The sequence below is a fragment of the Denticeps clupeoides genome, chromosome 12 (assembly GCF_900700375.1).
Source record: "Denticeps clupeoides chromosome 12, fDenClu1.1, whole genome shotgun sequence".
Classification (NCBI taxonomy): Eukaryota; Metazoa; Chordata; class Actinopteri; order Clupeiformes; family Denticipitidae; genus Denticeps; species Denticeps clupeoides.
The window spans coordinates 10347839-10367950 of NC_041718.1; the positions used below are offsets into that span (position 1 = coordinate 10347839).

The 20112-nt window shown below is 44.3% G+C and overlaps 2 protein-coding genes and 1 long non-coding RNA gene across 6 annotated transcripts; 1 reads left to right on the top strand and 2 right to left on the bottom strand.

The window, feature by feature from the left end:
- Nucleotides 1-1490: 1490 nt before the first annotated feature.
- Nucleotides 1491-8055, top strand: LOC114800822 (uncharacterized). 4 transcript variants are annotated; one of them, XR_003751439.1, is made up of 8 exons: nucleotides 1491-1756; nucleotides 2201-2308; nucleotides 4434-4574; nucleotides 4742-4818; nucleotides 5531-5865; nucleotides 6835-7026; nucleotides 7215-7417; nucleotides 7547-8055. It is a non-coding gene; the product is annotated as an uncharacterized LOC114800822 (long non-coding RNA). The 4 variants fall into 4 exon arrangements; XR_003751442.1 differs by having other exon boundaries at nucleotides 7551-8055; XR_003751441.1 differs by having other exon boundaries at nucleotides 6835-7017.
- Nucleotides 8056-8658: 603 nt separating this feature from the next.
- Nucleotides 8659-16747, bottom strand: trpc4apa (transient receptor potential cation channel, subfamily C, member 4 associated protein a). The gene is made up of 19 exons (XM_028998631.1): nucleotides 16553-16747; nucleotides 15129-15257; nucleotides 14934-15050; nucleotides 14703-14757; nucleotides 14532-14587; nucleotides 14065-14193; nucleotides 13781-13982; nucleotides 13464-13652; nucleotides 13129-13271; nucleotides 12613-12744; nucleotides 12462-12520; nucleotides 12279-12380; nucleotides 12121-12204; nucleotides 11941-12031; nucleotides 11651-11791; nucleotides 11428-11539; nucleotides 11198-11310; nucleotides 10835-11041; nucleotides 8659-10458 (listed from the first exon to the last, which is right to left on the bottom strand). Exons 1-19 carry the CDS (start codon nucleotides 16676-16678, stop codon nucleotides 10321-10323), a joined length of 2325 nt encoding a protein of 774 aa, XP_028854464.1. The 5' UTR covers nucleotides 16679-16747; the 3' UTR covers nucleotides 8659-10320.
- A 28-nt stretch (nucleotides 16748-16775) lies between these two features.
- sla2a (Src like adaptor 2a) lies at nucleotides 16776-19627 on the bottom strand. The gene is made up of 8 exons (XM_028998632.1): nucleotides 19538-19627; nucleotides 19018-19121; nucleotides 18832-18931; nucleotides 18664-18750; nucleotides 18290-18393; nucleotides 18057-18203; nucleotides 17788-17920; nucleotides 16776-17216 (listed from the first exon to the last, which is right to left on the bottom strand). The coding sequence occupies exons 2-8, from the start codon at nucleotides 19085-19087 to the stop codon at nucleotides 17081-17083; spliced, it is 777 nt and encodes a 258-aa protein (XP_028854465.1). The 5' UTR covers nucleotides 19088-19121; nucleotides 19538-19627; the 3' UTR covers nucleotides 16776-17080.
- Nucleotides 19628-20112: the final 485 nt, after the last annotated feature.

Here is a 20112-nt window from a genome sequence, read left to right on the forward strand (position 1 = left end):
GTTTTTTGTCCTCATAGGATTGTGAATTGAACTGAAGTGACATTTGGTTTGAAATGCACTGGCCACAGGTGAAGGAAGCCATCATGACCCCATCACAGCTCCATCAGTCCGGTGGTGAGTGAGATGAGGGCCGCAGAGGGAAGGTTAAGAAGCGCCCCATATGGTTTCACACAATGTTGTTTTTTTTTTACCCCATTAGTCAGTCCGTACGTGTGGAATGCTGCACCCCTGGTGTGTGTGTGTGTGTGGGGGGGGTGCAAACTTATTCTTGTCTATTCTGAGACCCTCCCCTGCCTCTCGATGTCTCTCTCTTTCTCTCTCTCTCTCTCTCTTAGGCCTTTAGCATAGAAGGACACGGATCTCAAGGTCAAACCCACTGGGACCGGAGTGTAAAAAGAGTCTCTCTTCTCCTGCATGCTTGCGCAGAGCTGCAGAATCGAGTCCAGCACGCAAATGTCGCTCCGGCCGCCCCGATGAAAGGCCGGATCAAGGCTTCTTATTACTGCGCTCTTAATTTACTGCTTCAGCTGGAAGGTTCGCTGCCATGCGTTGTCCTCAGCGGCGCGTTTAAGGGCCTCGTCCCGTTTCAGTAGGGCCACCTTTTAGGTAATAGGCCCTCTTCTTTTGACTGGGTAAATTGGGGAGGGGGGGTCATTTTTACTTGGTGACGAGTTCACCGAATGTGTCTGCATTTATTGTGGATATCATGTTTTGCTCCGAGGGAGTGCAGCCATTTCCAGTTAACACATGCATCCCCGGGAATGTCTCGGTGTACAGAATGCATCCACTCTACTGAAAGGAGGGGAGGGGTGGGGTGGGATGGGGGGGGGGGCAATTAACACGTCCAAAACGCACTGGTAAGCAGAAGCTTTATTTGGAACCAAATATTTCTCATTCCCCCCAAATGCACCCCCATAAACACGCACAGCGCACAGAAAACGCTGAAATCCCGCGAGATTCTGTCTCTTAATCATGTCTTTTAGTCGCCAGATTTCGCCAATATTCTGGTGTATTTTTAGCCCTCTTTTAATGCCTACAATGGCGGAGCTGCGAACAAGCCATTAGGGCCGACTTTATTCATCGAATACTTGTGAGCTGTTGCTGACTTGTAGGATGGACGCCGGAGGGGAGGGGGGGTGTCAACTGTCCACAAGTTCTACCGGAGGGCGTGAAGATGCCGGCGGGCTCTCCGGCGGCCCGCGTCGCGCAGAAAGCGACTCATTAAAACATGCGGCCGCGGTAATGAGATATAAGCAACGAGCTCATTCGCACTTCGGAGAGTTCCGGCGCATCTCGGCGCCCGGGGGAGTAGAGACCGCCGTGTATGGAGATGCTGGTGGGGCGGGGGGGGGGAGATGCGACGCCGCTCGACGCCAATGGGCGGCGGAGGAGGCGACACATGGCAGCGTCGTCGTCCCCCCCGCCGCCGCCGCAGCGTGACCTTGGCGGGGACAATAAATAGGGCCCCGCCGCCCGCGCCCTCCCACCCGGGACCCTCGCGGCCGCCGCGGCGCTTTTATTTCTCGCTCTCTCTCTTTTTTCAGAACTTCACAGAAAGTCCGTCATTAAGTCCACAAGTGACGTTTATTTACGTTAAATTGTTATTGAAAACGATTTTTTTTTCAGGCACGTCAGGGTTTTGAACTCCTGACACTCCGGACACTGCGTGACATATACACACACACACACATATATATATATTTATACACATATTGGAGGGTCTTGTTGGAGGCTACAGATCCGGTGCCGTTTGATGGTAAGTACACCCTTTTTGCGTTCTTAATTTCGCATTTAACGTGGTATTTAAACATTGGCTCCTGTTCGAATACGTTTTAATGACTGAAAGTTGGAATAATACCGGTGCTGGTTTTTCGTGGGCTGTAAGACTGTGAATAGAAGCATTGTAGGTAATTGCCCCAGGTACGCTGCTGGCAGGATATTGTGAAGTTTGCAGAAGAAGCGCGTGGGTCCCTGATGAGAAGGTCGAGGTGGAGATCACGGAGAAAGACAGCAAGGCTCGTCAATTCTGATGTGGAGCCCAGATTTATTTTGAAATCAGATTCATTTATTCACTTATTATTATAATAAAGCGATTTTGTGGCACCGGACTGTTTAGGTGGTGGTGTAGCAACATTATGAAATATGATCTTACAAAAGTTTTGTGTTTTACAACATCATTTCTGCCCGTTGCCTCCTGCAGACGGTCACGTTTAAAGAGGGAGACGTCCAGCAGATGAATCCTGCCAAATCGGACGTGATGGAGGACATGGCCATGCTGACCCACCGGAACGAAGGAGCTGGAAGATACGTAGGTGACAGCATACAACATATACAGCCAAATACAAATCACGTTTCACCTTTATTACCTGGTCGCCCTCATCATTGTGCTACAAAGATAGTACAAAGTAGCCAACGGAAACCTGAAGAAACTGCAATGACGTCCTGCGTAGTTTGAGCCACAGTGACGTTCTGTAAAATATTAGTTTTTTTTGTAGACATAAAATGCATTTTATGACTTTCTAGGACTTGATTCTGAGACTTTTTGGTCTTTCGGAAATGTCCATCTGCAATCTTATACAACACACAGCATTACTAATGATCAGAACTGTAAGATTTGTATTTAAAAATTTCAAAGGGATATTAATGCATTCATGCAGAGGACATTTTGTGTAAATGTTCCAATGTTTCACTTCTTAAATCATAATTTTTCTCCATGAGAGCAGATTACTACCAGGGTCTCTTCCTTGTCTTAAACCTATTTCTGATTACTCCCGGTGGGGAATCCGGTGCTGGCAAAACTGTCAACACAAAACGTGTAGTTCAGCATTTTATCATAGTAGTTGGACAAAAAGTTTTTATCCCAACTCTCATCATTCTGAAAGTGTTTTTGTCATTGTGATATACAGCACACGGTGCACACAATGAAATGTGTCCTCTGCATTTTACCAGGTGAGCAGTGGGCAGGCTCAGGATTTGAACCCAAAATTTTCCGATTATGAGTCCATCTTCTTACCCGCTAGGCCTCCAGTGCCCCACTTCCTGCCTACTGGCAAAATGGTCTTTGCCACTTGTCATTTGCTGCCCCTTATGATGCCCCTTATGATGCCCCTATGTCAATTTTAGGCCAATTTGTCCTTACATTTTATCTTTTTCCTGGGCCACAATTTTTTCACTTTCAGAAGATTTGTTCACTTTTCTCATCAACCACAACACTCATTCCATTATATTCCATTCCAATGTAGTTTGAGTTGCTTAACCAACTAACAAAGGTACCTTAGAAGACCAGCCCTGCCATGGAGGCCTTTGGCAGAGCAGACAGGGCAAGAGTAAATGGGGTTTGAACCTGTGACTTTGTGGTCTTCTGGTTCATAGGTGAGTTTGTTAGCTGTTAGGCTACTAACACCAGATTTAAGAGGCTGATTCAGTCTCAGGTCTCAGGTTTTCAGGTAATGCTTACTCAGTGTTTCTGGAAGAGTTTTTAATTGATCACAGTAGCTAATTACCTTGATTTCACTGAGTGGATTACCCATGAATTACAAAAGGTTTCGAAATAGTACATAATATTCATGATTTACTAAATGCTAAGAGAGACAGCAATTATTGATATCCTGCTCAATAGGAGAGACAGAATATGTTACAGGTTACGGGTTTCATAATAAGAGTACAGATTAAATGTTTATTTAGGATCCATGTATTAACAAAGATGATCACCAAATTTCCTGTTTGATCAATCTTGAGATACCGAGTGTAGACCCAGGCTGGTATCAAGGCAACAGTAAGAATGACAGGGTTTTGTATCTTTGTGTAGGTAACTATGTGGGTTGCATCAACCACACCCTATACACCATTTTGCCTTGCCAGCTCTTCTTTGGAGTCATGGGCATTGCTGGATTCAAGATATTTTATGCAGGTGAAATCTAAAATACATTATTATGAGCAATTAAATAGTCCTGATTCTATTGGTAAGCAAACAGCTGACTAACTCTGTAGCAGCAGCTCTGTGCAACAGTTTTTTAACAGGACGATCAGGAAGGATGACTTTGGGTTGGACCTGCACGCCTGTATTGAAAAGGTCTGCAGATAGTTCAAAATATTTTCACTTGTTTGTGTCAGTTTTTAGTCAAACTAAAGTATCATATTCTATAATGCCCTTTTAGCCACTAGGAATCATGTCCATCATTGAAGTGCATGTTCCTCAATGCCACATACAGCAGCTTCAAATTGAGGTTGTTTGACAGCCCTATTGGCAAGTCACCCTATTTTGAGAAGCCACGCCCTGAGAAGAAGTGGAAGTATGAGGCGACTTTGAGCTGGTTCATTACGCTGGAAGGGGATCAAATATAGAAGCAAACATCTGTAGTTTGGCTTGATAAGGAATAGTTAACCAAACTCTGCCGGTCCTTGTGTAAATGTGTATATCCTCTCCTTTTCAGTGTTCCCTTTCACGTCGGAGGTTCCTTATAATATTGTTGCCTGTTTGGACAAGAAACAGAGATTCCTTAATGAAACACTGGTGGGATGCTTCCAGAGAACTTCCAACAAATTGCAATGCTCGCTGTGAGAATACACGACAGGTAATACTAATGATTCCACACAAAGACGCAGTATCAATCCATTTCATTTGTTCTCCTCTTTTACCGTTTACATCCTGATAGCCACAGGGTAGCCATCAAAATTAGGAAAAGTGTAAGGCGTCATGGAAACATAGAAGCACAGATTGTAACACAATCTGCCCTTGCAGCCGCTGATCCCAAATCAGGAGCTAAAGAGAAGCGGAAGAAGGCCGCCTCTTTCCAGACTGTGTCACAGCTCCATTAGGTGAGTCTGATGTCATGTGTTCCCCCACAACTGCTACTAAGCCACCGCCTGGTCTGCCTGGCTGACATTTACTGCATCACATGCTTCATATTTTAGGTTACAGCACATGAGAGAGACATTGGCAATGTTGGATAATGGACTAATTTTAAGGCGTAGAGGCTATTTCGGATAAAAACCTGCTGCAGCAAAGCTAATTTGGATCGGCTGAGCTCAGAGCTTAATACTCTCACACAAAAATACCCATATGAAGAAGGTCTTCATATTTCTTTGTAGATTTGTGTGGGACTCATGGATGTCCAAAAATGTGCAAATTAATTAAGTTTAGCAACTTTTATGTCAAAGTGGTCTTTATAAAGTTCTTCATTAAGGCTCTGTGCATACCGTTCATACATTTCCATAGGGTCAGTGGTGAATGGCTGAATATTGGCTGAATATGTATGTTTCTTTCTGTGCACTAGCAGGGAAGCAGTTAAGACTTGCAGTGATGTTTAGGGAAATGAACACATGAACATCACTTTAAGTCTGTGCTGACTCCACTGCTCTGAGCTTCTCAGAGGATCAAACACACAAAGAGGTGTGATGGCAAGAAGCTGACAAGACTTTTTTTTTTTGCCAATAAACCAATAAAGTATAAGTCATGTTATAATAATATTGTAATTCATCTTATATAGGCCTCGTGGTGTATGATTGTTCTGGCATCATCTGTCTTCAGGAAATTCTGAGCAAGTTGATGACCAACCTGCCCAGTAGTATCCACCCTCACTTTGTACATGGCATCCCCATATATTGTTTTGTGACTGTCTGGAAAAAGAACGTTTCAGGAAACTGATGCATAGTTTGATCATCAACGGGTACCATATTCGCAACCCACAGGCCACTCCTGATGACAAATGTCAGGACAGCAAGAAGGCATCAGAAAAACTTGTCCTCTCTGGAAATTGACTACAAGCAGTACCTGTTTGGTCACACCAAGGTACAAATTCATGAGAACGACCCACGCAGCTGAGGCATGATCATGAGGATGGAGCAGCAGAAGACATAGAAAAAGTAAGAGCTCTGCCAACTGGCATTGCCATTAGTGTTATTGATGCTGATGTTTAGAGATCTTTCCAGCATGTTGTAGAATGTTTCTTTTACCATGCAGCCTGTGAAGATGTGAAGACGTGAATATGTTCATGGTACCAGCCTAACTGCCCCTCACATACCCCACATACAGTTACACTTAGTGATATCCCTGCCCCTTTCATGTATGAGAATTCCTGGACTATATGAGGGTGGTGTGTGTGTTTACCATGTTCTGAGTGCATGTGGTAGGGAGAATACCCTCCCCCATCTTTGCACACGCCACCCCACACACACACGTCTGCCCTCTGCCCCTCACACCCTGTCTAAACGCAACACTGCTGATGGTGTACTGAGGGCAGGTGGCAGTGTGTGTCAGACAACAACTGGTCGTTCCTCTTAAACTTACATTCCTTCCATTCCGCATACACACACACACACACACACACACACACACTCACACTCACCTGTGCTGAGAGGCACCCATGTGGTGTTAAATGACCACATAGTGGAAATAAGCAGGGGATGACAGAATTAAAACTGTAACAACTAGGTCTAGGGTTACAAAAAAACATTTAGTGCCTCACCTTCCTGGAAGGATGGAGACTTTCTATTCAGTCAGATGTTACTGAACACTATTTGCCACTAAATAGCGCACACTTCAACATGGACAAATCCATACATAAGAACGTACTGCCATACAAAAGCACGTCCACAAAGGACTACAGGACTCTTGATAACAATGTAACAAATATGCATAATTAAATGTATGTAATAATACACATTGAATAATTGTCTCATCGAGCATTTATATATATATTTGTAGCTGGCATGCAGTAGACACATCAGTAATGGGTCTGTTTTTAATTGCGAATGGAATCTGTTCTGATTGAATTCTAGATGTTTGTATTAATGCCTCACAGCTCTTTTCATAACTTTACTCTCTGTCCTCAGGAAGCCCTAATGATCTATCAGTGGAACACCAGGGCCTTTAACACAGTAAAGAACTGGCCCTGGATGAAGCCCTTCTTCAAGATCAAGCCTCTGCTGAAGAGCACCACTGTGAAGAAAGAGCTTGAAGGAGGAGTTCCTCAAGCTAAAGTTGGAGATCAAATGCAAGGAGCTAGAAGAGAAGCAGTAAGTTTTGTAAGTTTTGCCGCCACTCACAGAGCATTGGAACAATAAACAAAAAAACAAAAACAAATTTAAACCCTAAACCCTGGATAAGACCAGAAGATAAATTTAATAAATGAAATGAAGGAAGCAGGAGGGAAGGACATGAGCAATTTCTCTGTCCATAACTCAATTTCATCCTTCTTTCTCTTCACCTCCAGGTGCAGGGTAACCTGGTGGATGCAGAAGACCTTCTCATCAAAACCAAGATCCAGCTGGAAGCCAAAGTGAAGGAGATGATGGAGCGACTGGAGGACGAGAAGATTAATGCACTCGTGCAGTCCAAGAAAAGCAAGTTGAAGGATGAGTGCAGAGCTCAAGAATGACCTAAAGTTCACCCCGGCCACTTCACATCACTCACAGGGTGAGGATGAAAAGGATATGTTTTCTAAGATTAATTACTCCAATAATTTACAATTATCAGATTTATATTGCAAACTATAAGATTTAATGTATATATTCATAAATCTGAATATTGACTACATTTTAAAAGCCAGAAGTAAAGCATCTGGATACAGGTAAAGGATCTGACTAAAGAAATGGCAGCTCTGGACGAGAGCTTCCTGAAACTGATCAAAGAGAAGAAAGCACCGCTGGAGGCTTCTCAGCAGATGCTGGATGACCTGCAGGCTGAGGAGGACAAAGTCAACGCAGTCAATGAGGCAAAGGCCAAACTGGAGCAGCAAGTAGATGATGTTAGTATGGACAATATAGACGTGAACATGAAAACTAGAGACTTTTCCTTAATTCAGGCAAAGAATGTCCTGGCTCACTCACTCCACTCTTCTGTACGAACATCATCCAAGGGAAATCGCAAAACTGGAGAAAACCAGTGGAGAACTAAACACGAGAGTGATGCCATCCAGAGGACTTAGAAACTTGAAGTGAATTTTTACACATTTTTCCAAATAACTGATGGACTTTATGTACATGAATATTCATTAAAATGTATTTCTTTATTGACTGCAGCTCAAAGAATAAAGGACCAGCTTGTTACCACGACAACATTCACATACTTTACAAGCCTCAATAGTTGTGTGTGATGACAATTAAACGCAAAGGCAAAAAAATGTGTGTCAGCATGTACGTTGTCTTTGCCGTAAGACATCATTAGTGAAAGTGAAGTGATTGTCATTGTGATACACAGCACAGCACACACGGTGACATAAAAAAAATATGTCCTTTGCTCTTAACCATCACCCTCGGTGAGCAGCCATGACAGGCGCCGGGGAGCAGTACTTTACTCAGTGGCACCTCAGAGGATTGGGATTTGAACCTTCTGAATACAGGGCCGCTTCCTTAACCGCTAGGCCACCACTGCCAGAAAAGATCATGTGTGGGGTCCAGGTGAGGTGGGTTCCACTGAGATTTGAACTCCAGAGCCCAGAGTGCTAACCGTTACACCATGGAACCATTGGACCTTTCTTGAATATAACACATGATCACAGTTGTTATAAATCATATAATTTACATGCAGTTCCTTGTTTCCCGTGGATTCAGGCACTTCCCGTATTAGCGAAGACCGACTGGTCGTTTCAAAGAAGCTGAATTTAAACGCCTGCTGAGCTGATACTCTATGAAGCAAACAATGAACAGATGTGAACCCACGTTTCCACAGCTGAGAATTTATTTAGGATGGTTAAATATGCAAATGATTTCCTTTAAATGGGGGGGAAGAAACACAGAAAAGAACATGAAGGAATTTGAAACCTATAATTAACAATCTGGCATTCAGCATTTCAAATAGCAAGATAAAGGAAATTGAAATAAAAATGATGATCATACATGGGAGTGGGCGGGGGGGGACAAACTAAAAATTATGCCAGTGTTGAGCACACTGATGGTTCTCCAACTCCTGTTTTCCTGAGTGAAGTGCAATTACATGAGAATCGATTTATAGCTCAAAGTGGAAAAAGATCACTCCTGATTGGCCGGAGTCTTCCCACCTGACTCGGGTTAGCAAGCAATCGCTCACTACAACTGCATATTCTTATTTGCAAATCTTTTATTTCAGCATAGCAAATGTGAAAGAACATGGCCAATGAATTTAAATAATATCAAGATCTTGAACTGTCTCCGTAAACCAATGTCACAGTAAAACAAACGTGGAAAATGTCTAAAAATGTGGAAATAACTATGCAAGTGTGAAACACCACAGTAGTTGAAAGTGCACAGATCATCAGACACAACACCCCTCAAACCATCCCTCCACTTTGTGTACAAGCACGACAACCTCAACGGCATATAAATGTCTACAAACAATTTGGGGAACGTCTGTGGGGAAAAAGAACACCTACGCATAATAGAAGTATGATTTGAGGTGACAAAGGCAACAAATTGCAAAACAGAACTTCCTACAAACAAATTCTGTGATCGCAAAACCATTAACGAAGTAGCTATCCACCGCAGTGATAAATGTGTGAATATGATTTCTAACTGGTGCTGTTAAAAAGTGACGTTAAACCAAGAATGAGGTAGTTGATCTCTGTTTTCTTTTCCTTCTTCCATGCTACTGTTTCCAAGTTCCATATTATGGGGATGTAGATTTCGGCAGCTACTTCCAAGGCAATGTTACCAAATAGCTTAGCGATTCCACTACAAGACTGACATTGACAGTAGCTCAAGTTGAAGATGGAGGTTGGTGCGCTGGATGCAGGAGGCTGAAGGACGCAGGGCCGAGACCAAGATGGATATTCTACATGCATAGTCGGTTCTCATCAAACATTGGGGCATGGAAATAAAAACATTGAAAAGGGAATTAATTACCAGCATCTTTGCTATGCATAACATTGGGAGAGAACTGGTGTGGCATCATCTACACTCAGAGCAACTTTGGGACTTTCGTCAGGAGGCCCATGATTAACCCAGGATTGCTTAAAAAAAAAAATAAAAAGCCCCAAACTAGATTTAAAAATTTTGATTGCAGATTTATTTGTTCTTCTTCTCTCTTGCCAGGATTGTGCACTGCGCATCATTCAGGCAAAGTACGAAGTCTTACAGCCACTTTTTCCTCCATACATCCTAATTGCGGATTTTATAGAAAAAAGGCCATATATGAAGTAAAGAGAGGTGATATTGAGTGCGGACAATTGATTGAGCCAGAACACACATGCTCAGGTTCAACCTTCATCCGGCTGGGCATGTCTGTAGTCTCCTGGGCACAGCCCGGCCGTGGAGGTGCTGTTCAGGTGAGAAGGTTGGGGGTTCTACGTGCTCAGAGAGTCCATGGCACCACCCAGTCTACCTTTCCAGTCCCAGTGGAACACGTCAATCCTGCAGCAGATCTTGGTCTAGGTCCATGTAAGGCTCATCAATATAGTTGGTTATGGCACACAAAGAAGTCCTGTCCTGCCCTAACAGCACTGAAACCGTCTCCTTCCAAAAGCTGAAGGGAATGCAGGAACTCTGAGGAAACAAAACACACACGTCGTCTGGAGACAAAAACCTAAACGTGGACATAACATAATCAAAACCTTGATAAAACCCCCAGGAGGACATAAAAAGTGAGATGGTTGCATGAGTGAGCACAGCCTTAAAACTAATGTTTAGTGGAATCATTTTGAATTACAGTTGGTAGGAGTCTTATCAGCATGGCATATCTCGACTTGGCAATATTTGGCCCACTCGTTTAGTTCATTGTGATGAAATGAATTTTAAATCGCAAAAACCTGGCACTTTACATCCACTTTACGTTCTTGTTTCTATCTTTATGTCACCTTAAGAAACTCTTTGTGTGAACTATGAGTGAACCTGGCCCGTACAGACAACCGACGAGTCTTACGTTTTCCAGGCAGGTGCTGTCCTTGTCCTTGTTGAGGTAGTGGTGCTGCCAGAAGCGCAGCAGGTTGTGGAAGTTGTTGAGCAGACAGCCGGGGTACTTCTCCGCGTACTCCTTCTCCCGCAGCGCGTTCAGGTAGAAGGGGAGCTTCCCTCGCCGCCGAGCCAGCATCAGGATCACCAGGCTGGTGTTCAGACAGCTCACGTTCTCCTACAGCAGAGAGGACGGACGGGGAAATAAAGTCGGGCTCTTGTGCATCACATCTGCACAATGACACAAGTATCGGGCGCTTTTAGAAAGTCCTTCGATTTCTCCCGTCTTAGCTCTTCCTAACCTGCTTTAAAGAAGAGTATTTTAAGAAGTTACCTGCGTGAGCGTTTGCACGTTGATGATGCTGATGAGGCGAAAGAGGAAGGACAGTCGGTTCTCCACCCGTGCAATGTATGACAGGAGAGAGCACTCAGAGAGCACCTCCACCACTGCACACAGACAAGACGGACAGACAGACGAACGGATGACTGGTTACAGGTCGATTCATTTCTGCCACCCTCACCATGCTTTGCCACAAGAGGTCACGATGGCTCACGATGGCGTACCTCGCATGTTCTCCGTCTGGCTTTCAAAGCGGTCCAGCGACAGCACGATGCAGCGCACCAGCATGTTGGAATCCACCAGAGAGCTATTGATCTGTGTGAGGAACATCTGGAACTACAGGACCAGGAACACAGCTCGTCATACGCCCATTACTGTGCATCTCTCGTTTTCTTAAAGAACAATTTGATACAAGTAGATCATTTCCATTCCAGAAAGATGAGCTACCTTCTCCTCCGTGTTGACGTATTCATTGAATCGCTTGAAAGCATCAAAGTTAAACTTCATGAGCTCCCCAAGAAGATCAAAGTAGCTCTGCAGCACGTCTCGGGACTTGCAGCCACTGTCAATGATGCAAAAAAGGATGTGCTGTGGACAGGAACAAAGAGGAGTTAATCTAGAAGCACGAGGCATCCATATTTTTTGGTTCATTCTGTGTGATAATTTACCCTCTGCGGACACTAAAGTTTCGTTATTACTGCAAGAGTTATTGGCTAATTGTTCCCAGTCTTGCCCACCTCCAGTAATCCTCTGCGAAGCAGGAACATCTGATCGGCGTAAGACGTTGCTCCCCTGAGGAAACTCTCCACAGCTCGCGCCTCCCAGAATCTTCAGTAAGAGAGCGAAACGCTCGCCAAGTTAATACGCCAGCGATGGACGTGTGCGGCATGCAAGTGAAGCTCTTCCTACGTTCTGACCTGAAGGAGGACTCGGGGGGTTCTCTCTGCATGACCATGAGCAGGCGCGTGAGAAGTCCTTTCTTGCCGTCACACACCAGACTCCTGGAAGGGAGGACATGACAACTGATGCTCGGCTGTGTGTCTGTACTGTACGCGCACACTGCATGAATGCCTACCGGTCTGTGTTCGCCAAGGCCTCCACCTCAGGTATGTTGGCTTTCTGAGATATGGCACTCAATTCGTTTAGCTCCTGAGTATTCAGCAGCAAGTACTTATTTCTAAAACAGTCAAAAGAACGAATGAATGAATGAATAAATACCACTGACAGCTGACCGCTGTGCGCAGTAAACTCCACTCACTCATGGTGGTCACTGAAGCTCTGCAGCAGCCTCAAGAACTGGATCTTAAACGAGATTTCCTGTAACAGTCGAGATCGGACTGTTTAATTACGCCCGCGAACGGCTCGATAACTAAACAGGCCTTTTGGCATGAAAAGCGCGGCTCCATTACCGGGCTGCAGTCGCAGTTCTCGTTCTGGCCGTGAACAATGTGGTTGGATGATGTGTACTTCCTCCAGATGAGCTTGTCGAAAAGGTTATTGAGCCCAGGGATTAACCGAAACTCAGCCAGCATTTTATGTACCTGAAGGCAAGAGAGAGCAAGGTTACACCGATCTTTTATTTTCTAAAGATATTAGTGATCTGTGGAAAATATGATCTTGACTGGACAGCATTTGTTTGGACAGAATGGTTTTAAATAAAAAAAAAAAAAACGTCTTGGACACCGACCACTGGGCACAAATGCGACTGTGTAGTGGCCATTGCTGAAAACTTTGGAGATGGGCCCAAAGCCAATCAGACCCCACAGAGCTGAATGGTGCTCTGCAAAATGTGCCCACAGGGTCCTGCCATTGTGATGCGATCTCACGCTGCCCCACTTTCAGCACATATCTAGCTCACACTGGATTCAAGACAACAGTCCCTGTGTGCCTCTGGGCCAAAGAGCATATACTCATATGACCCATACCTGGTTCCTGTGTCGTCCCATGAGCAGCACACAGAGCACATACAACACCTCCACCTTGTACATGATCTCATGCACCATCTTCATGGACTGGGGCAGACGGTGCCTCAGGGGACTGCTGCCCATCGTGCTCTCATCTGAAGACTCTGCGGGGAACATAGAGTCAAAATCAATGGCATCAGGACAGTCCAGAATTAAACAATAATGCACAAAGAGCGAACAAGTGTGATTAGTAGGAGATACCAATTTCACAAGACAATGTAGGACAGACTGGACAACATGTACTACTGAATACAGCCAGCACAGAGATGCTGGAAACAGTAACAGTAAAAAAGTACCCGGGTTGCTGTGATCTGCCTCATCTGTGGCCATCAGCATGAGAGCGTCCAGCACCAGCGCATCGTCCAGCCAGGTGTACCAGTCCTCCAGCTCCTGCAGGAAGTTCGAGGTGCCCGTGGCTTCCGAGACCTTGCGTGTCGCCAACTTGCACAGTCGCTCGATGAAACCAGGGATGTTCAGGAGGGTGACTTCAGAAGGAAAAATACTAAATAGGTTTAATTGGCCCCTGTAGTTCTTAAGCAGACATTTCGAAGATTTCTTTTTGATCATTATCCCACACCAATTCTGCTCAACTACAGTCAGACTCTGGCGTTACCCTGATTGACTTCTGCGCATGAAGGGCTAATGTTGCGTTTCAGTTGTGCATTCTTGGCCAGAAGTGTGTGTTTGTCATCGTTGCCGACATCAGGCTCAGAGATGGTGACTGAAAGAATTCTGCAGAAGTTGGCAAGCTGCTGCTGGTCGAAGCTCTGGACCAAGTCGGACAGATTAGGAATGCCCTGCAGCTGGATCATCTCCTGTAGGAATGCGTAGAGAGAGCTGGGGGTCATGAATTTTTACCACCTCTGGAAAAGCTGCACAGAAAACGGAATAACAGACCTTTTTGACACCGAGTATGTCCTCGATTAAAGTGGCAGTTTGCAAAAAGGTCTTCTTATTAGTCATCAAAGTGAAGAGGAACAGGACAAAGTCATCACGTGCCGCAAGGTTTTTTGTCACACCTTCCGTCTGAAAATTATGAAAATGGTTTAGAAACGCAAATAAAACGTTTTCCCCGGACATGCATTCATTTCAACATAATGTCAGTTTTTAAAAGACATTTTTATGAGGACAGGAACATAATGTGCTCAGGTGCCTGTATTGTGCACCATCTGGTAGCTCAGCAGTGATGGCAGCCGGTTCAAGCAGCCTCCTTCTGGGAGAGAAATACGGCTCTGCTTAAACTGATGATGCAAATATTGATGAGCAAACAAGAAGACCCTTTCGTTCTGGTCCCTTGTTGGGTGGATTAGTGAAACTGAACCACGTGCACCAACGGGTCAGATGTAGCAGAAGTCAGTACTCACACAGATGCAGCAGTTGTAAAGAACACTTAGACAGTCCTTCACCAGTTCATCATTCACTGTAAGTGGTCACAAACAAACAAAGACCTAGTACACTTAACCGCATTTTGATTCAACAAGCAGTCAGGTCTTATCAGTAAGGAAACATTAAACTAGCCATTCTTTGTGACTTACTTTTCAGCTTCTTCAGTGTCGTAAGGGTGGGCCGCATCAGAATTTCAACCAGCAGCTTATTGATTAAGACAACAGTAAAAGTCACGAGTGCACATCACGGCATTATATTCTACATGAGCTCTGTCTACATCCGTCAAAAATGGAGTCAGGCGGGTGGATGTAGTCAGATGAATGTTAAATGTTGTCACACTCCCTGCTGTACATTATAGGCATGTAACTACGGCAACTCACATCAACTCCTCCAAACAGGTCAAAAGTGTAGGTGATGGGGAAGGATGATTCTTGAACCGTCTTCCTGTCTTCTGTCACAAAGGACATGGCCTCCATTGACAATAAAGAGGACAGTTCCTGCAGAGCCCAAATGCAGAGGGTTTAAAACCGAGAACGTGTGTCCAGAAACTGTGACCACGCAGTTGTGCAACATGCCTTCAGGACCGTGTGCGTCTGGGCGAAGTCGCTGTTCAGGTGGCTGCTGGCATAAAGCCTCTGCAGGAGCGCCGGGATGCCGTGCCATTTGGCCTGCTTGTCCCTCTCTTGCAACAGAGCCTCGGGTAGCTGTGGAGAAACCAGACCACATGCATCATATTGTCTTTAAAGAGCCTCACAATGAAGCCACTTTGTTTTACTCTCACGTTTAATTTTTATGTAGTGATGAACTTCAGGCATGAAATCGGCAGCGTCATACAAAACTAAACAATCGTTTTATTACACTGCATCCACTATCTTCCACCACATCATTATCAATGCACTCAAAATATGTAAGAGTTAATTATATTTATTTATGTATTGTCATGCATCCCCACTGCCCTATCGTGTCTTGTATCTGCCCCCTATATAACCCATGTTATAACCCAGGGTAACCCCTGCAACCAAGGCACAAGAATTGTACCTTGGTATATAAATGAATCAACAATTCCCTGTCAGATCCTTATTATATAAAAAGGAAAGAACTGGACTGTAAGTGCATATGCAGTTATTGATGCAATTTACTACAAATACCTCCTTAAGAAATCACATTACATTATATAATGTGTATAAGGACAATTACAGCTAATGGGTTTTTCAGGGACTGCTCCCAAACAACGGCGTATTAATGATATGTTAACTGTACAGTCACATAGCAAAAACTACACCAAAACCTGGAGATGGGGTTACGCTACTATTACACTACAACATCACAGCTGATCAAGCAACATAATAAGAGCCAATTCATTCCGCAGTTATGTTTGCAATCTGAATTACATCACACCATCCGCACTAATGATTGATAATAAAGCTAACGTATTAGAAGATCAGTTGGTTATTCAAATGTTGAATGCGTTCGGTATTAACAATCTCTTCACAAAGACAAAATATACCAGTAGGAGAATATAATACACAACACTAGAAACATTAGCAACCATGCTAGCTTAGCATGAAGACAGTATACAGGGCTATAGTAACCAGTTATTCTGGATTTATACTGCTATTTGCAATGTACGTTTACTGATTAAATTGTAAAATCGGTAGATTCAAAAGATCGATCTTTTTACCAAGACAAGATACACGACAAGGTGGTGTTTATATTCACGGTTGCCAGATCTCTGCGGAAAAAAAACATAAACGGAACAAGGGAGTTCCGAAAGGTTGGCTGCGAATTGTTTTAGGAAACCGCCGCAAACATAGTAAATTCACACGACAGGATGGGGTGTGTGTGTGTGTGTGTGTGTGTGTGTGTGTGTGTGTGTGTGTTTGTGTGAGGCGCCTATATTATTCACACTTGGCAACAAGGCTTCAGCGCTACATAACAACAAAACAACGACCTTTTAACTTGCAAAAAAAGGCGTCGCTAAAGACAGCGTCGCCCATACCTGCGTCCCTCTACTAAAGCCACGTCCCGTGACTTGACTCTGCCTGATGTCCGTCATGACATTCCCACGGCGAATCCCTCTTTTCCCCGCTGTCCAGAGAGGCTCGGGCCCCAGCGACGTCGCCATTACCGCTTCTTCCTGAACTGCTCCAAACAGGAAGTTTGGAGTCTCTGTCGTGCTCGTGTTTTTCCGATGTCTGCAGCGCCGCCGAGTGGTGCCGATCGCGCTGTACCGTCAAGGCATGAAACCACGCCAATAAATCAACCACCACCCACAAAATAAAGTCATCCGAGATGCTTAAGTGCTTAGTTATATTGTACATGACAAATGAAAAAAGTAAAGAGGATGAGTTGTTTCAGACATTGTTTGGTACTCATCCGTTCATTTTCTACACAAATTCTGGTTTCAGTTCATAGAACATCATTAGTTGAACTGCTGGGGCCTCCCTGTAGCAACCTTCAGCCACGAAGCTCTCCATCACCATCTGAGCCATATTTTTTCTTTGTTAACAGACTATTTGAACGGTGTTCAGTCAATAAGTTCTAGTCCCATGTCGGAGAGCCCCTTGCTGTCCTCCTGTGTAGCGAAGAAGTAGGAGTTCATGGCCTCTCGCAGTCCCTCACTGAAAGGGCAGTCCTCCGTATCATTGCTGAAAACCACAGAGCTGCAAAGACGAAGTGGAATAAACTCAGTCATCATATTCACGTTCTCACACAAAATTACATGTCAACGAAATGAAAATGTAATGAAGACATAGTTCTTTTAGTAAACGTTTGAATAAAGATTTGAATATCTGTATTGTATTACACAATGTACAGTACAGGCCAAAAGTTTGGACACACCTTCTCATTCAATGTGTTTTCTTTATTTTCATGACCATTTACGTTGGTAGATTCTCACTGAAGGCATCAAAACTATGAATGAACACACGTGGAGTTATGTACTTAACAAAAAGTGGAAACCTGAACCCAATCGAGATGGTTTTAGGTGAGCTGGACCGCCGAGTGAAGGCAAAGCGGCCAGGTGTGTTCAAACATTTGGCCTGTACTGTACATTATGATATATTGTGTGATTTGTACACCAAAAAGTCAGTGCTCTGAAAAGAGTGTGACGGTGAAAACATCAGTTCAGACAGAATGAACAAATATTGTATGAATATTAAAAAAACATCCGGCCTATCAGACAAAATCCTCTCCCTCCCTGATTCTAGAGTCTTAGGTGCGGAGATGCTTCACCTGTCCACATTTCTCCAGTTGATAGTGGGTTTTCTCACACATGCCGATGGGGGCACCCTTGCCGCAGGAGTTTTCTCTGCTTCCCTGATGAAGCAAGGCTGCCTCAGCAGACAGCACAGCCCATCTATAGAATCTGCAAGACGAATCGCAGTCGACGTAATCAAACCTATCAAACGTTTTTTTGGTTTCCTGTCGAACTCGACGGAAATCGTTCTCAAGCCGCCGTAATGCGCGAAACTTGAGACGGTGATCACGAGAGTGCAGCTCACCAGAGTAGTGATCAACCAGCTGGCTGAGAGATGAGAAGGCGTGCGAGGTAAACAAGTAGAACCTGCCATCGTGGAGCCGGTGGATGCGGTAGTGCTTGACTGAACAAGCTGCGCCGAGTCTCTGGAGGACGGACAGTGAATAGGTGCCTAAACATCAGAATAGCATCTGACTTGATTCAGCTCCTTGTCAGGTGTGATTATTCCATGTGCCCTCTGTGGGAGTTCAGGTTTACCTTTGCTCATCTGACTCTCACGGATCATGAAGGTACCAGTCTGGTTTTGAGGACTCTGTAAGAGCTCTTCTGCCTGTTCTCTGCTGATGCCCACATAAAGCCATCTGTGCAAAAACAGGGGTGTACAGCAACGCAAATGAAGCTTGAGGGAAGGAAACTTCCTCAAGTGGGCAGCCAGTGGGCAGAGGGCAGCCATGACAGGCGCCCGGGGAGCAGTGTTTGCTCAGTGGCACCTCAGTGGCACCTTGGCGGATCGGGATTCGAACCGGCAACCTTCTGATTACGGGGCCGCTTCCTTAACCGCTAGGCCACCACTGCCCCACTAAAACTTTCCCTGACCGGGAATCGAACCCGGGCCGCGGGTGATAACTCACCTATTTAACACCTTTGCGACAATGTTCCTGGGCATGTAGCACTCCGTGCCTGATGATGCCACCTTGACCCTCAGCGTGTCACCCAGGCTGCAGAATACAGACACGGCAGTAGTGCCGAGACGAAGACAGCATGGTTCTGCAGCATAACTGTGACACCGAGACACTCACTCTGACATGACGGTTAACTTGTCGCTCATGCTGATGCGGTTTGCAGCCGTCCCGTTTCCAGGGAAGTTGCAGAGGGCCACGGAGACGGACCCTGCGTTGTCTGAGAAATGTAAACAAAAAAACTTGTACTGTCGTATTATACTTTCGGTGGCTGTTCTCTGGAAAACGTGTTCTGATGCGACCCACCCACGCTGGATGAAATCTCGAGGCTGGGAGAGCTGGATCGTTTGGGCAATTTGCTGGGAAGATCACCCATGTCTGCTTGTCATCTCGTACTTTTGTGTCAGGCGCTTTCAGGAAACAATGTGAAATTTTTTTTTATCTCATTTGGCTTTGAAGAAATGTGAAATAAGCAGCTTTGTATAGCATATTAAAAATAGTTATTCATTAATAAGAATTCACAGAGAGGCCTTCACACTTTTAAACCGGCCATTTGCAAAGACAGCAACACTCAGTATGAAAAGTTTCTCTTTGAAAGAGGATTAATTTTTACTTAAGACATTTTCCACACTTAACCTAAAGCAATCTGATTAAAATATATTTTTTTGTAATGTTGTAAATCTTATTTATTGACTTAAATCTTATTTATTATAAATGTCATAAATAACCATCACCAGAATTACTGCTGGTCAAATAATAACAACATCAATATTTATTCTCATTAGTTCTATTAAGCGTGATATATCAGAGAACATTGTATACTTACTTCATGACAAGGTCTTTGTGTGAAGTGTCCCATTACAAATGAAGCGAATACACAGCGAAACAGTCACTGATCTGGTATGTTTGTCCTGGCTCACTCTGTGTGCAGGTTTCAGAATGTCACGGTTTTGATGATTGAAGATCAACCACTTCCTGTACCGCTTCCCCGGACTCAAACATTTTTATTTTGCTTATGACTTAGATTGGCCTACTTTTATAAAAACAAATTTGTCATTTATTGTTTTCATGTACCTTCAAAACTATTTTAATGATCTTTTATTGGCAAACTAAGTGCATTTGAGAAGAATGGATGCTCTACTGGTAAAAATGTGGTGACATTTGGTTGGTTAAAACATTTATGTGCAGTTTCACTCTTCTAAAAATAGATCCTGCGCTTCAGCTGGTCGGAAATGTTGCTGTAAAACAGAAACCATCTCACTTACATTTGGACCCTTTGCCCACACGTCATCTAAGTTATCAGCATAACAAGTTGAACAGAGCGGCCATGCCCAGTTCCTGTGAGCAGTACAGGAGAATAAGTCACTTTGCAACCCCGTACAGTTGAGGGACCTGCTCAAC

Coding starts and splice junctions, on each gene's coding strand:
- trpc4apa (XM_028998631.1), bottom strand. CDS start 16,678: ATGGCGACGTCGCTGGGGCCCGAGCCTCTCTGGACAGCGGGGAAAAGA. Junction 15,258..16,552: donor GCTTTAGTAGAGGGACGCAG/GTATGGGCGACG, acceptor GTTTCTCCACAG/CTACCCGAGGCTCTGTTGCA. Junction 11,540..11,650: donor ACGTCAACACGGAGGAGAAG/GTAGCTCATCTT, acceptor CTGGTCCTGTAG/TTCCAGATGTTCCTCACACA.
- sla2a (XM_028998632.1), bottom strand. CDS start 19,087: ATGGGTGATCTTCCCAGCAAATTGCCCAAACGATCCAGCTCTCCCAGC. Junction 18,751..18,831: donor AAGTTAACCGTCATGTCAGA/GTGAGTGTCTCG, acceptor TGTATTCTGCAG/CCTGGGTGACACGCTGAGGG. Junction 18,394..18,663: donor GTCGCAAAGGTGTTAAATAG/GTGAGTTATCAC, acceptor GTTTTTGCACAG/ATGGCTTTATGTGGGCATCA.